This window comes from Cynocephalus volans, chromosome 6 (genome assembly GCF_027409185.1).
Source record: "Cynocephalus volans isolate mCynVol1 chromosome 6, mCynVol1.pri, whole genome shotgun sequence".
Taxonomy (NCBI): domain Eukaryota; kingdom Metazoa; phylum Chordata; class Mammalia; order Dermoptera; family Cynocephalidae; genus Cynocephalus; species Cynocephalus volans.
The window spans coordinates 138,471,058-138,485,985 of record NC_084465.1 but is presented as its reverse complement, the minus strand read 5'-3'; the positions used below and the strand labels follow the sequence as shown (position 1 = coordinate 138,485,985).

The following is a 14,928-nucleotide window of genomic DNA, read 5'->3' as shown; positions in this document are numbered from 1 at the left end:
GTAGTTTTATAGTTTCTGGTCCTGTATATAAGTCTTAAATCCATTTTGAGTTAATTTTGGTATGTGGCAAAAGGTACAGGCTTAGTTTCATCTTTCTGCATATGGATGCACCACTTATTGAAGAGGTGGTCCTTTCCCCAATGTATGCTCCTATTGCCCTTGTCAGGTTGGCTATAAGTACATGGATTGATTTCTGGGCTCTCTATTCTTTTCTATTGTTCTGATTGTCTGTATTATGCCAGTACCATGTTGTTTTGGTTACTAAAGCTTCACAGTATAATTTGAAGTCAGGTAGTTTAATGCTTCTGGCTTTATTATTTTTGCTCAGTATTTCTTTAGCTATTCAGGATATTTTGTAGTTCCATGTGAATGTTAGGATATTTTTTCTATTTCAGTGAAGAATGTCATTTGAATTTTGATGGGAATTGCATTGAATCTGTAGATCTCTTTAGGTAGTGTGGACACTTTTACAATGTTAATTCTTCCAATCCAAGAGCATGGAATACCCTTCGATCTTTTTGTGTCCTCTTTAATTTCTTTCAGCAGTAATTTGTAGTACTCATTGTATGGATTTTTCACCTCCTTGGTTAAATTAATTTCTAGGTATTTTGTTTTTTTGGTGACTCTTTGTAAATGGGTTTGCTTTCTTGATTTTTTTTTTCTGCTAGTTCATTATTGGTATATTAAAATGCTACTGAATTTTGCATGTTGATATTGTATCCTGCAACTCTTTTTTGGTAGAGTCTTTGGTATTTCTGTATACAGGCCATGTCATCTGCAAACAGGGACAGTTCGACTTCATCTTTTCCAATCTGGATGCACATTATTTCTTTCTCTTGCCTGGTTGCTCTGCTAGTACTTCTAATACGATGTTGATCAGAAGTGGTGAAAGTGGGTGTCCTTGTTTTCTTCCTGTTCTTAAGGGAAAAGCTTTCAACTTTTCTCCATTCAGGATGATATTCATGGTGGGTTTATCATATATGGCTTTTATTGCATTGAGATACTTTCCTTCTATATCTAATTTGCTGAGAATCTTAATCACGAAGGGATGTTGAATTTTGTCAAATGCTTTTTCTGTGCCTACTGAGATAATCATATGGTTTTTGTCCTTGATTTTGTTGATGTGGTGTATCACATTTATTAACTAGCATATGTGGAACCATCCCTGAATCCCTGAGATGCTTCCTACTTGATTGTGTATATAACTTTTTTGATGTGTTGTTGTATTCTATTTGCTAATATTTCGTTGAGGACTTTTTCATCTGTATTCATCAGAGATAATGGCCTGTAGTTTTCTTTTTTTGTTGTATCTTTATCTGGCTTTGGTATCAGGGAAATGCTTGTCTCATAGAATGAGTTTGGAAGAATGGCTTCTGTTTCAATTTTTTGGAATAGTTGAAGAAAATTGATATTAATTCCTCTCTAAATGTTTGGTAAAATTCAGCAGTAAAGCCATCTGGTCCTTGGCTTTTCTTTGTTGAGAGACTGCTGATGACTGCTTCAATCTCATGGCTTGTGTTGATCTGTTCAGGTTTTCTGTGTCTTCTTTGTTCAGTCTTGGTAGTTTGTATGCATCCAAAAATTTGTCCAATTCCTCCAGGTTTTCAAATTCGTTGATGTATAGTTGTTTATAATAGTCTCTAATGATTCTTTGTATTTCTGTGGTATTGGATATAACGTCTCCTTTTTCATTTTTGATTTTTGTTATTGAAGTCTTCTCCCTTCTTTTTTCAGTTAGCCTAGCTAATTGCTTGTCTATTTTGTCTTTGCAAAACAACCCAAACTTTTTGTTTCATTGATATTTTGTATCACTTTGAGGTCTTTGTTTCATTTAGTTCTGCTCTGATCTTAATTATTTCTTTCCATCTACTAACTTTGGAATTGTATTGTTCTTGTTTTACTAGTTCTTTGAAGTGTAGCATTAGATTGTTTACTTGAAATCTTTCTATTCTTTTGGTGTAAGCATTTATTGCAATAAACTTCCCTCTTATGACTGCTTTTGGAGTATCCCAGAGGTTTTGGTGTGACATCTCTTTATTTTCAGTAGTTTCAAGAATTTTTTTGATTTTCCACTTATTTCTTTTTGGACTCATAGGTCATTCAGAAACATTTTGTTTAATTTCAATGTATTTGAATAGTTTTGGGGGCTTCACTTGTTATTCATCTAGTTTTAAACTGCTGTGGTCTGAAAAGATACTTGAAATGATTTTAACTTTTAAAGATTTCTTGAGACTTGATTTGTGACCTAACATGTGGTCTATTCTGGAGAATGTTCCATGTGCTGATGAGAAGAATGTATATTTTGCTGTTGTTGGATGAAATGTTCTGTAGATATCTGCCAGGTCCAACTAGTCTAAGGTGTAGTTTATATCCTATTGTTTCTCTGTTGATTGGTTGCCTAGATGATCTGTCCAATGCCAAGAGAGGGGTGTTCAGTTCCCCTACTGTGATTGAATTGGGGCCTATCTCTTCTTTAGGCCTAATGGTGTTTGCTTTATATGTCTGGGTGCTCTGGTGTTGGATGCATATGTATTTATGATTGTTGTGTCCTCTTGCTGGATAGATCTCTTTATCATTATATAGTGGTTGTCCTTGTCTCTTTGTATAGTTTTTGGTTTAAAGTCTATTTTATCCAATACATAAATAGCTACTCCTGCTAATTTTTGGTTTCTATTTGTTTGCTATATCTTTTTTTATCCCTTCACTATTAATCTGTGTATGTCTTTACTGATGAGGTGAGTCTCTGGTAATGTTTTTTGGTTTTTTGAAGTGGTAAGATTTAGTTTCTCTTGTTTGCATTTTTATTTTATGAGTGAATTTTATTCTTTCTTGTGTATTGTAGTAGTGATTATTGTTTTTCAGATTCCAGATACAGGACTCCCTTGAAGATTTCTTGCAGGGCTAGTTGTGTGGTAGTGAACTCCCATAGTTTTTTTTCTCTGGGAAATACAGTATCTCTCCCTCATTTCTGAAGGATAGCCTTGGTGTATATAGTAACCTTGGCTGACAATTTTTTTTTTTTTTTTTAGTATTTTGAATACATTATCCTCTTTTATTCTGGCCTGTAAAGTTTCTGTTGAGAGGTCTGCTATTAGTCTGGTGGGGAATCCCATATATGTGACTTGATGCTTTTCTTTTGCTGCTTTTAGGATTCTCTCCTCATCTTTGAGATTTGCCAGTTTGACTATAATGTATTTTGGAGAGGATCTTTTTGGATTGAATCTGTTTGGGGATATTCGAGCCTCCTGGATCTGAAGGTCAGTGTCTCTCCATATACCTGAGAAGTTTTCCATTATTATTTTGTTAAATAGATTTTCAATGCCTTTACCTTTCTCTGCCCCTTCTGGAACACCCATGACTTGAATGTTTGTGTGGTTGAGGTTGTCTGCAAACTCTCTTAGATTTTCTTCATTTTTTTTCTTTTTTGTCGACTTGTGTTATTTCAAAAAGACTATCTCGGAGATCAGAAATTCTTTTTTATGCTTGCTCCAACCTGCTGGTTAAGTTCTTAGTCGTGCTTTTTATTTTGTTGAGTGACTCCTTCAATTCCAGGAGTTCTGCTACATTCTTTTTAAAGGGACTAATCTCTTTGTAAATTTTCTCCTTTATACCCTGGATAGTTTTTGTCATTTCATTTTGTTGTCTAACTAAGTTTCCTTAAGACTGTTGCTCAGAATTCCTTTTCAGTTATTTCAAGGGTTTCCTGCTCTATGGATTCTAGTACTTGAGAATTACTGTATTCCTTTGGTGATGTCACTTTTTCTTGGCTTTTCATAGTTCTAGTCTCTCTATGTTGATGTCATTCTGGGCATATGGTAGAGCAGTTTCTTCTTCTATCACTCTAGAGTGGGCTTTGAGGAGACAGACTTCCTCTTCTTTTTCCAGTCTTTGCTGGTGATTCTCTTTGTGTCAATGCAGTAGAGTGGGCAGCATGCTGCCTGCACAGTGGCTGTGGATGCTACTGTTGTGGTAAGCCATCCTTATGGTGGCAGTGGCTATGGCAGTGGCTGTAGTGGACCACCGACATGGAAGTGGAGTTTTCAGCATGCTCCTGCCTTCTGCTGGGCAGTGAGTGCTGCCTGCAGGTCCTGCCTACGACCCTGGACATAAACCTGGCTTCTGCCAGGAGGTGGGTCTGCCTGTAGCTCCTGGCTAAGACCCCAGGCACATTCCTGACTTCTGCCAGGCAGTAGGCTCTGCCAGCAGCTCCTGCATAGAACCTCAGACATGCTCTTGCCTTCTCTTTAAGTATAATTTAAATGCAAAAAAATTCAAGAATTTTTCAGTGTGCCTTTATTGAAGAAGAAAATTGAAAATTATAGAATGTTGCAGATTACATGGAAGATTACTGGGCTTCGTTTGCATGGCACAGGTGACAATAACTGACATTTTTGAGGTATGAGTGGTACAACATAACTAGATAAAGTTTAGTTTTTTTCTTTTTCTTTTTGGTAAAATCGCTTTCGTGTATCTGGAAAATTTGTACTGATGCAAAAAGGGTAGAGAGATGTTTTCTCCCTCTTCCACCCCCACCACTTCACACCTTACCAAATTCAATAAAATATACTAAAAAGATTGTAGGGCAGTGGGCTATCAAGTACAGCTGCACAAATCCCAAAAATATAACATAGTCCCAGAATGCTAGAAAAAGTAAGTCTCATCCAAACAATCAAGAATAATATATTATGCCATCATGATATTGTGATTTATAATAAGAAATATGTATTTTTTGGTCTTAGTTCCCAGTTCCTGGCACAGAGCTCCTAAAACCCTTGTCAATTCCTAAGCAATAGGGATGTTAGAATCTTTTCTTCTAATATTTGGTCTTTGATCCCAGTCCTTGACACAGAGCTACTAATCCCTCAGAATATCCTGAGTGCTAGGAGCATCTTTTGTTCTAATGAGGCGTCCCTTAGTGAGCTCCTGGATGGTGACTGGTCACCAGAAAGACCAGACCATGATTAAAAGCTTGAGACCCTCAACCTTACCCACTATCCTCCAGAAAGTGGAGAGGGGATGGAAACTGAGTTAAAAATCAGTCCTGCCTATGTGATAAAATCTCCATAGAAATCCGTGAACTACAGGGTTCAGAGACCTTCTATATTACTGAATACATGGAAGTTCCTAGAGGGTGGCACACCCAGAAGGGCATGAAAACTCCACACCTCTTCTCACCACATACTTTGCCTCATGCATTATTTCCATCTGGTCATTCATCTGTATCCTTTATAATAAGTAGGTAAACATAAGTAAGTGTTTCCCTGAGTTCTGTGAGCCATTTTACCAAATTATCAAATTTGAGCAAGGAGCTGTGGGAATCCTGATTACATCTGGTAGGTCAAAAGCACAATTCACAACCTGGGGCTTGCTATTGCTATCTAAAGTGGGGTCGGTCTTGTGGAACTGAACCCTTAACCTGTTGGATCTTCACTATCTACAGGTAGATAGTATCAGAACTTAGTTAAATTTTAGAACACCCAGTTGGTGTCCACTGGAGAACTGAATTGAGATGTGGGGGGAAAATCCACATGCCTGGCATCAGAAGTGAAGTATTATGAGTATTGAGTGTGTGAGACTAGGTAAAAATGTTTGATTTTTTTTTTTTATACTTGACAGTTAGTTTGTCAGTTTGTTTTTATCTCTTACACCACCTAATGAGAATATTCATCCAAATTTATGCCTTAGAACTCTGTGAATGTACTGAAAAAGATAGGAAAAAAGAAAGAATACTGAATATGATGAAAACAGCATTATAGTTTTTACTCTACCCAGTGCCTTTTTTTTTAAATTCAAGTGACTCGTGTGTCTGTATTTAATTAGTAATTACCAGTCTTTAAAATTCCATCTACTGGTACAAGAACAAGTAATTTATGTCCATCATATTTATAGTTTTAATGATATATAGATTTAAAATTCATAACAGATCATGTCAGAACTTCAATACAGAGCTAAAAACAGAGCAGAATCCCATATATCTCATGTTTATTAGACCTATAGTTTTTTAAATATATGTTCATAAGTTTTAACAATTTTATGAAATAATATCATGCAAATTATTACATTAACTTTTGTACATGATAGAATCTTCTAAACCAGCTTCTTAATTCTTTTTAAAAGTATACCAAAGTCAAGTTAAAGAATACCTAAAGTTTGCATACACCAGAGAAATAGAAACACAAGTTGTCAAGAATAGAAATTTCTTTTCTTCAATGAGTTTGAAATAAATGCAAGTTTCTTCTTACCTTATTATTATACAATTGTACTCTCAGAACACTGTTTTCCATAGAGTAATAGAATTGAAGATGACAGCTCTTGCCCAAGCAGTGACATTCAGAGCTATTTAGATAAGCCCTGCTGTGTAAGTTCTTAAGAGTAAAAGCATGCTTAGTTCCTAACCACAGATAGTAACCTAAAAATAAATAAATAAATAAAAATAAAAGAAGCAATTTAGAAAAACAATTAGCTGCTTTCTGTCTGAACAAAATTATTGTATTTCTGAAGTTTTCAAAACAAAGCTTGAAACACAAACATTTTATTTAAAAGAATATGATCTTTTAAAATGATTTTATCAACTACAAATAATAGGGTTTTATTTTCATGTATAATCTCTAAAATGTATTGAGACTTCTGGTCAAGATGGTGGAATAGATGGTCCCCAGCGTCACTCTCTCCCACAAATCAATAAATTTACAGCTATAAAAATGTAACATCAGCCAAGCTGGGGCCACTGGAGCTCAGGTGAGGAGGAGGAGAGACCTATGGAACTCCTGAAGGCAGGACAAACCATGAAGAGAGAAAGAAAAAACTGCTCTCAGCATTTTGGGCCACGGCCACTTTAATACTGGAGCACATGGAGCAGGAGCCGCAGAAACTGCAGCTGTGCCCTTTAGGTGGAATTACTTGGAGGCAGAAGGGGAAAAGGAGACTTTGATGGCCCCCAGGACAGCAAGACCGCTGGGTTCTAGACCAACAGTGTTCCCATGGACCCACACAGGAGTGAGGAGCCAGAACAGCTGAAAAAGGGGAGCCACTCAGAGGCCGGTGAATCATCACAAGGGACTAGCGCACAACCCGTCCCACGGGAAGTATTTGGAGCACAGGCAGTGGGGAAGACGGGCCCACCAGGAGAACACTGGGATACAGCAAGGACAGCCAATCTGCCCCCCAATCTGTGCAGGACCACTCGCAGGAGACTGGTTGGGAATACAGAATTGCATTGGGTGCAATTCAATGAAAAAACTCAGGCCCAGATCAGAGTTTCTACACAACCCAGGTGCATTGAGTATCTGGAGACCCTGAAGTACCTATAAGGTCAACCATTAAGCCCTGAGCAGCACAAAAAGCCTTCCCTAGGGAAACAGCAGCAAAGCAGCAATTTAGCTCAACCACACAGCTCAAGTATTGGTCCCCTCAGGAAGTTTCCCCCATTTTAGAAGCAAGCAAAGGACAAAAACTTAGTTCCAGCCCAGGCACACCATGAATGCCTTGGGGCCCATCAGGGGACATGGGGCATGGAGCCAGGGGCAGGACCTCTGCCCACAACCACTCACAACACTAGCACCTTGGGGCCCCACCCAGGAACCCAAGGATTAGAGCCAAGGACCAGACCCCACTCCCACATACAGGCACACCACCAATGCCTAGGGGCCTGCCCAGGGATGTGGGGCTAGCAGCCAGGGACCAGACCCCACTCCCACAACCAGGCTCACCACACCAGCACCTCGGGGCCTGCCCAAGGACCCAGGATAAGGAGTTGGGACTAGACCCACCCTCCCACAATGAGGCATGCCAGGACAGTGCATCATGGCCCACCCAGGGCCCGAGGCATGGAGAAGGAGACCAAACTTCCCTCCCACAACCAAGCACACCTTGCCAGCACCTCATGTCCTGACCTGGGACCCAGGGAATGTAAAAGGGGACTGGACCCCCCTCTCATAACCAGGCACCCTGTGCAAGCACCTCAGGGCCTGCCCAGGGACCTGGGGCATGGATGAGGGGACCGGACCAGTCTCCCACAGCCAGGCATACCACGCCAGTGCCTCGGACCTGACCTGGGACCTGGGGCATGGAGAAGGGGACTGAACCCCCCCTCCCATAGCCAGGCATGCTGTGCCAGCACCTCGGAGCTGGCATAGGGACCCAGGGTAAGGAGCTGGGGACCAGAACACCCTCCCACAACCAGGCACCCTGTGCCAGTGCCTCAGGGCCTTCCCTGGGACCCAGGGCATGGAGAAGGAGACCAAACCACCCTCCCACAACCAGGCACACCTCACCAGTGCCTCAGGTCCCACCTGGAGACCTGGGGAACGGAGAAGGGGACTGGACCCCCCTTCTACAACCAGGCACACCATACCAGTGCCTCAGGGCCCATGATGGGACCTAGGGCATGGAGAAGAGGACTGGTCCCACCTCCCACAACCAGGCATCCCAGGAAAGGGACCGGATCCCCATCCTACCACCAGGCACACCACACCAGTGCCTTGGGGCCTGCTGTGGAACCAAGGCATGGAGAAGGGAACCAAAAATCTCCCCACAACCAGTCACACTGTGCCAGCACGTTGGGGCATGCCTAGGGACCCAGGGTAAGGAGCCCCCTCCCACAACCAGGCACACTGTGCCAGTACCTCAGTATCCACTCGGGGACCCGGGGCATGGAACTGGGGATCGGACACTCTCCACAACCAGGCACACTGCCAACACCATGGAACAGGCTGAAAATATCTCCTCCATGTGGCTGGCCCACCACAGTCACCACAGTAACCATGGCTGCCATGATGGCGGCTACATGCCACAACCACCACACAGATGGTCCGCCAGCCACTGGATTGAGTTGACACAAGGAGAGTCACCAGCAGAGATAAAGACAGAAGGAGGATGTCTGTCTCCACAGAGCCCATTTCATAGTGACAGACGAGACATCTGCTCTATGATAGTGTTGGGGGACCTGATCACACCTCTCAGTGTTGGACAGATCATTTGGGAAGCAAATCAACAGAGTAACCATTATTCTTTCAGAGGGAGAGAAGAAATCTAGGGTGATTAGAGGGGGGAGGGGGAGTGGAAGGAGGATGGGGCAGGATTGGACAAGGGGCATAAAGAATAATTACAATTTGTAACAATATATATGATAGTAATATTGATTTGACCAATATTGATTTATCTCAATGTTGAACCCCCAAAATATGTATAATCAATTTTGATTCAATAAAAATTTAAAAAATAAAATAAAATAAAATAAAATAAAACTGAAATCACCTGAAAAAAAAAGAAAGAAATCTCCAATAAGCATGATAAAAATAAAATTAAATAAATAAATAAATAGAATGCATTGAAATCTTTTCTTAATTTCATAAATGAAAGTTTGGTAATACCTCTAATATTAAAATTAAATGTTCTAATAAAAGAAATTTACTACACGAAAATTCCCACATTACCAAATTATTATCATTCTCTTTTTAATGTCACATGCAATCTTTCTTTAATCAAGAACGCCTCAATTTTTTCCCAGAATTCTTTCCTCTTTTGATTATTTTTTCTACTTTTCATATAAAAAATATTTACAGTTTAAAAGAATAAAATTTAAAATGCTCTCTTTCTTATCAAACCACATGGAAGTATCAGATATTTACAGTCTTGTTAAACTGCACCTACAGATTTTGTAGTACATGAAAATACTCATATAGTCAATCAATTTTTGGACTGTTCCTGAACTCAGTAATATTGACAATACAGAGATACAAAGAGGTTTCTCTGATTTTACAAGTTTATTTTTCAAAAATAAAGTCAAAAATGCATCATTATTATAAGTTAATAAATCTTCCTGCAGCTTCCAAAACTACAAATTTAAATTAAGTGAAACTCTTATTTACTAGAAATGTTAGGCTTTAGTTGAAATAGCACAGTAAATTTATATTTTGACTCTGATCTAAATGCAAAGAAATAATAAAATAAAGACACATTTTTTTTAAAAGCAGAGAGAGATCAAACACAAGATAAAATATCTCAAAAGATGAAGAAAACACAGATATCCCAAGTGACAAACAAGGCTAAAGCCATAGAATTCTTGGACTTTGGGACCAAAAGTAGAATGTGATGGCTTGAATTTTGACCAATTTAAATGTTGCAAAAAAAGATAGAGAAACAGAGTCAAACTCTGTCGATGAGGGCAGACTAGGGTTAGAGAACCCTGATCATAAATTCAGGTACAAAATATAGCAACATTTACTGTCTTGGATAGTATGTGCAAAACTCCAAACATTACCATGGAGTATGAAGACCTAAACTAGTATTGTTACTTAGATATGATTATGGTGAGCTAAGTAATGCTGCAACAAAATTACTAAACAAGGAACGGTACAAAAAAAGAAAATCAGGAAAGAATAGAGGGAGACAAAGTAAAAGAACAAACCTCATTGAAAAAAAGTCTGCAAAACCTCTGGTTTCTGGACCAGCACATAAAGAACTTGAAAGTTGTCACTGTTGTCCATTCAACAAGACAAAAACTGAACAAACTGATATCAACAATTCTGCGATTCTTCAGAGAACTGAAGTTGCATTGCAAACCACCACCCCACAATTAGAAAGGCAAGTGGACACAGAGAGCCACTGCCCCGGAATTGGAAAGGCAATTGTACACAGAGAATCACAATTTACCTGAGCAGAAACCTGAGAGCACAGACCTAGAGTACTAGAAACTGGTACTCAGGTAGGAAAACCTACACTGAGCTCAGTGTGGACAAGTCTGAGAGTTAAAAACCCAGTCTTAGGGAGGATTTCACACTTTTCTGAGTTTTACCTACAGGAGCTCTACCAGGTTCTCACAGTGAAAATCAGAAAACTACCTTCATGCTTGCAGTTGGGGGATAGGAAGACTAGTCATTAGGAAATACACCTGGACTGTTCCGTTTCACTGTGGCCTGTACTCAAAATAAACTACTTACCGTAACCTAAATGACTACGGTTTGGCCAGAGTCTAACTGGCCTGGGGGAAGGGAAATACTCAACTCCCATTGGTTCTAGCCTTCTACATGGGAAGAGGAAAATATTCAAATTCAGCTCCCTTCTAGCATTCATGTCTCTAAGCTGGAGTGGGGGTTGGGAGAAGTACTAAGAAGAACTTTTGAAAGTCTCAGAACACAGATAAAGGCTCACTAAAAGACTGAATCCTAATCATAGGACTATAGAATGCTTCCCCTCTCCTCACAATGTACCAGCACATCAATAGAGCTCCTGTATAATAAAAGGAAGATACTACTAAAAGAGCCGCGTGTCTCAGACCTTATTTAAGAAGCAATCTCTAAGGAAACCCAAATTCAACAAGGAATACAAAAACAAAAATGTTAGAGAAAATCTTATCCTTAGACATTTACAGCTGCAGCAAACAGCAAATAGTCTAATCCCTAGCCAGACAAAAATAAAGTTCAAGCTATTTACTTTAGTTCCTTTTACACGGTAAATTGCAAATGGTGCTGGGATAACTGGATATCCATATGCAGGAGAATGAAACTAGATCCATACCTCTCACCGTATACTAAAATCAACTCAAAATGGATTAAGGATTTAAATATACACCCTGAAACAATAAAACTTCTTAAAGAAAACATAGGAGAAACACTTCAGGAAATAGGACTGGGCACAGACTTCATGAATACGACCCCAAAAGCACGGGCAACGAAAGGAAAAATAAACAAATGGAATTGTGTCTGGTTTTTGGCAAAAATTACAAGACATACTGAAAGGCAAACACTATGAAAAGAAAGCAAGTATTAGAACAAGATGGTAAGGATGTTGGAATTATCAGACTGGAAATTTAAAACAACTATGATTAATATACTAAAAGCTTTAATGGAAAAAGTAGACAACATGCAAAAAAAAGTAGGTAGATAACATAGGCAGAGAGATAGAAATTCTAAAAAAGAATTTTTAAAAAGTAATGTTAGAGATCAAAAACACTGTAACAGAAATGAACAATGTTCTCAATAGGCTCATTAGTACACTGGGCACAGTTGAGGAAAGAATCTCTGACCTTCAGGAAGTGTTAAAAGAACTTCCAAAAATGAAAAGCAGAGAAAAAAATAGTGAAAAAAGGAAATAGAATGTCTAAGCACTGTAGAGAAACTACAAAAGGTGTAATAAACGTGTAATGGGAACACAAGAACAAGAATAAAAGAAAGGAACGAAAGCAATATTTGAAGCAATAATGACTGAGAATTTCCCCAAGTAATGTCAGACACCAAATCACAGGTACAGGAAATAGAAAACACCAATTAGGACAATTACCTAAAACAAACAAATAAGAGGGGAAAAAAAAAAACATACACCTAGGTATATTATATGCAAACTGCAGTAAATAAATAAATAAATAAATAAATAAATAAATAAATAAATAAATAAATAAATAAATAAATAAATAAATAGAAAGAAAGAAAGAAAGAAACAAAGAAAGAAAACATCTTCAAAGAAGCCAGAGGAAAAAATGCACCTTTCACATAAAGAAGAAAAGATAATAATTACATATACATTCTCAGAAACCATGCAAGCAAGAAGAGAGGAGTAAAACACTTAAAGTGTTCATACACAAACACACACATATACACAGACACACATGGTACCAACCTAGAATTCTGGATTCCGTGGAATTCTCCAGCAATATGAAGGAAAAATAAAGACTTTCTAAAAATAGAAAGAATCTGTTGCCATCACACCTGCTTTTTAAGAAATGAAGAAAGACATTCTTCAGAGAAAAGGAAAATGATATAGTTTAGAAACGTGGAGCTACATGAAGAAAGGAAGAGCATTAGAAAAGAATAATAAGAGTAAAATTTTTTTAAAAACTTACTTTTCTTATTCTTAATTGATTTAACAAATAATAGTTTGTTTGACAGAATAGTCACAACAGTATATTTGATTATTATAGTTTATTTACAAGTGAAATAAATGACAGCAGTCAAACAAGGGACAGGAGGGAAAAATTAGTAATATTTTGTTATTATAAGGTACTTGCACTGCTATAAAGTATACAGTTATTTGAAAGTGAATTTGGTTAGCTGTAAATATATACTGCGAACTCTATGGCAATGATTTAAAAAGTTTAAAAAGAAGGATAATTGATATGCTAAGAAAGGAGATAAAAGAGAATCGCATAATATGGTCATTTAAAATCACAAAAGCAGAAGACTTCTGGGAAGATGGCAGACTAGAGGTGCCCAGGGTAGGTTCCTCCCACAGAAGAAGATCAAAACGGGCCCATTGTCACCACCATAGCAGTAGTTGGAGCCGTTGTCTGGCCCCAGAACCACTGCCCATCTTGGAGCAGCTCCCCACAGAGCAGCAGTCCTGCAGGTGTCTTATCACTGCAGCTGTGGACTCCACAGATATGAGGGAGGCAGTTGCATCTGCTGGCACCCCTGCCACCCCCACAAGCTAACACCATGTCACCGTGGACACCACTTATGCATGGGAGGCAGTGGCAGCCACTGATGCCACTGCCACCAGCACAAGGTAACCCCACTGCCACTGCAGACACCATAGCAGTGTAAGCCACTGCTGTGGACACCACAGCCAAGTGGGAGGCTGCTACAACCACCACCGCTACAGTCAAATTGTCCCTGTTTGCAGATAACATGATCCTTTAATAGAAAAGCCTAAAGACTTTACAAAAAATTCTGAGAGTTGATAAATGATTCCACTAAAGTTTCCACATACAAAACCAACATGCAAATATCAGTAGCATGTTCATACTCCAACAATGAAGTAGCAGAAAAAGAAATCAAGAAAGCTAGTCCATTTACAATAGTCACCAAAAAAATGAAATACCTGGGAATCAATTTAACCAAGGAAGTGAAAGATCTCTACAATAAGAACTACAAATTACTGTTGAAAAAAATTAAGGTGGACACAATAAGCTGGAAAGACATTCCATGCTCTTGGACAGGAAAAAATAACATTGTGAAAATGTGCACACTACCCAAAGCAACCTACAGAGTCAATGCAATCCACATCAAAATGCCAGTGACATTCTTCACAGAAATAGAAACAAAAATTCCTAACATTTATATGGAACAACAAAAGATCCCAAATAGCCAAAGCAATCCTGAGCAAATAAATAAATCCAGAGACATAACACTACCTGACTTCAAATTATACTACAAAACTATAGTAACCAAAATAGCATGGTACTGGCATAAAAGCAGACACTTGGACCAATGGACCAGAATAGAGAATCCAGAAATCAACCCACAAACTTACAGACAATTGATCTTCTACAAAGGCACCAAGAACATAGATTGAGGAAAAGATTGCCTCTTCAATAAATGATGCTGGAAAAACTAGACATCCATATCCATATGTAGAAGAATGTAACTAGATCCATACCTCTCACCATGTACCAAAATCAACTCAGAATGGTTTAAAGACTTAATTATAAGACCTGAAACTATAAAACTACTAAAATAAAACATAGGCGAAACACTTCAGGAGGTAGGACTGGGCAAAGACTTTATGAATGTGACCCCAAAAGCACAGGCAACAGAAGGAAAAATAAGCTAATGGGATCATATCAAACTAAAAAGCTTCCACAGAGCAAAAAAAAAAAAAAAAAAAAAAAAAAAATTAACAGAATGAAAAGACAACTTACAGAGTGGGAGAAAATATTTGCAAACTATGCATCTGACAAAGGATTAATATCCAGAATATACAAGGAATGCAAACAACTTAACAGTAAAAAAAACCAAAGCAAAGGAGCTGAATAGGCATTTCTCAAAGGAAGATAGACAAATGGCCAACAGATACAGGAAAAAATGCTCAATATCACTCAGAGAAATGCAAAACAAAACATATCACCTCACCCCAGTTAGACTGGGTATTATCAAAAAGACAGAGAGTGATAAATGCTGGCAAGGATATGGAGAAAGAGGAAATCTCCTACAC

General features: G+C 38.5%; 1 protein-coding gene across 1 annotated transcript in view; it reads right to left on the bottom strand.

Moving 5' to 3' along the window:
- Positions 1-14,928, bottom strand: part of MALRD1 (MAM and LDL receptor class A domain containing 1) — a 632,630-nt gene that overhangs the window by 556,646 nt on the left and 61,056 nt on the right. The window contains exon 8 of the mRNA XM_063101139.1: positions 6,243-6,409. Within this exon, the coding sequence (XP_062957209.1) occupies positions 6,243-6,409 (167 nt within the window). The remainder of the gene's footprint in view (positions 1-6,242; positions 6,410-14,928) is intronic.